This window comes from Phytophthora parasitica (assembly GCF_000247585.1).
Source record: "Phytophthora parasitica INRA-310 unplaced genomic scaffold supercont2.393, whole genome shotgun sequence".
Taxonomy (NCBI): Eukaryota; Oomycota; class Peronosporomycetes; order Peronosporales; family Peronosporaceae; genus Phytophthora; species Phytophthora nicotianae.
Genome location: NW_008649379.1, coordinates 5,211 through 5,829, shown reverse-complemented (window position 1 = coordinate 5,829; position 619 = coordinate 5,211). Strand labels below are relative to the sequence as shown.

The 619-nt window shown below is 47.2% G+C and overlaps 1 protein-coding gene across 1 annotated transcript; it reads right to left on the bottom strand.

Moving 5' to 3' along the window:
• Window positions 1-7: 7 nt before the first annotated feature.
• PPTG_20259 (hypothetical protein) lies at window positions 8-268 on the bottom strand (the record flags this gene model as incomplete). The annotated part of the gene is made up of 1 exon (XM_008918950.1): window positions 8-268. A coding segment is annotated over one exon (261 nt), but the record flags the coding sequence as incomplete, so codon positions are not given.
• Between the last annotated feature and the right edge of the window lie 351 nt (window positions 269-619).

Here is a 619-nt window from a genome sequence, read left to right as displayed (position 1 = left end):
TATGTATCTACTGCGAATATACTTTGACAACAGTAGCACTATTGAGAACATCTTTCACAGGATCCAACGCAAGCACATCCTTCATGATGATATTCATCATGTGCGCACCCCACCCATTGCAGGTCAGATTTGGGCGGTTGTCCTTGAACACTTTCCATGCTTTCTTCATATTTGTCGCATGGTCCGTCAAGACACCACAGACTGCGCCGGGCCTCATGATCCCCTCGAATTCGACAATAACCACTATCCGATCGTCCCTATATTCCCCCTGTGTGTTGATTATCACCAGTTGCACAAGAGGACCAAAACACTGGGCTCTTCCGCGGAGAAGTGATCACAAAGTTAACGATAGTCTGCTTGTTTGAGTTGGCCCATATCTGAAATAACAGTCACGTACTGCTCATTCTTGATTGCGTCGGCCACATGCTACTTTTCTCGAGCATAGGTGACGTCGAGAAGGGACCTGCGAGCTTGTATTGAGAAGGCAACTTGAAATCGGGCCGAAAGTGCTTAAAACGAAGCTTCTTTTTAGGATCCTCAAGCACGAAAGGAAATTCATGAAGCGTAAAGCACCATCAGTAAGTCGAGCTCGAGCTGAGCTTGGCCGTACTCGTGGAAG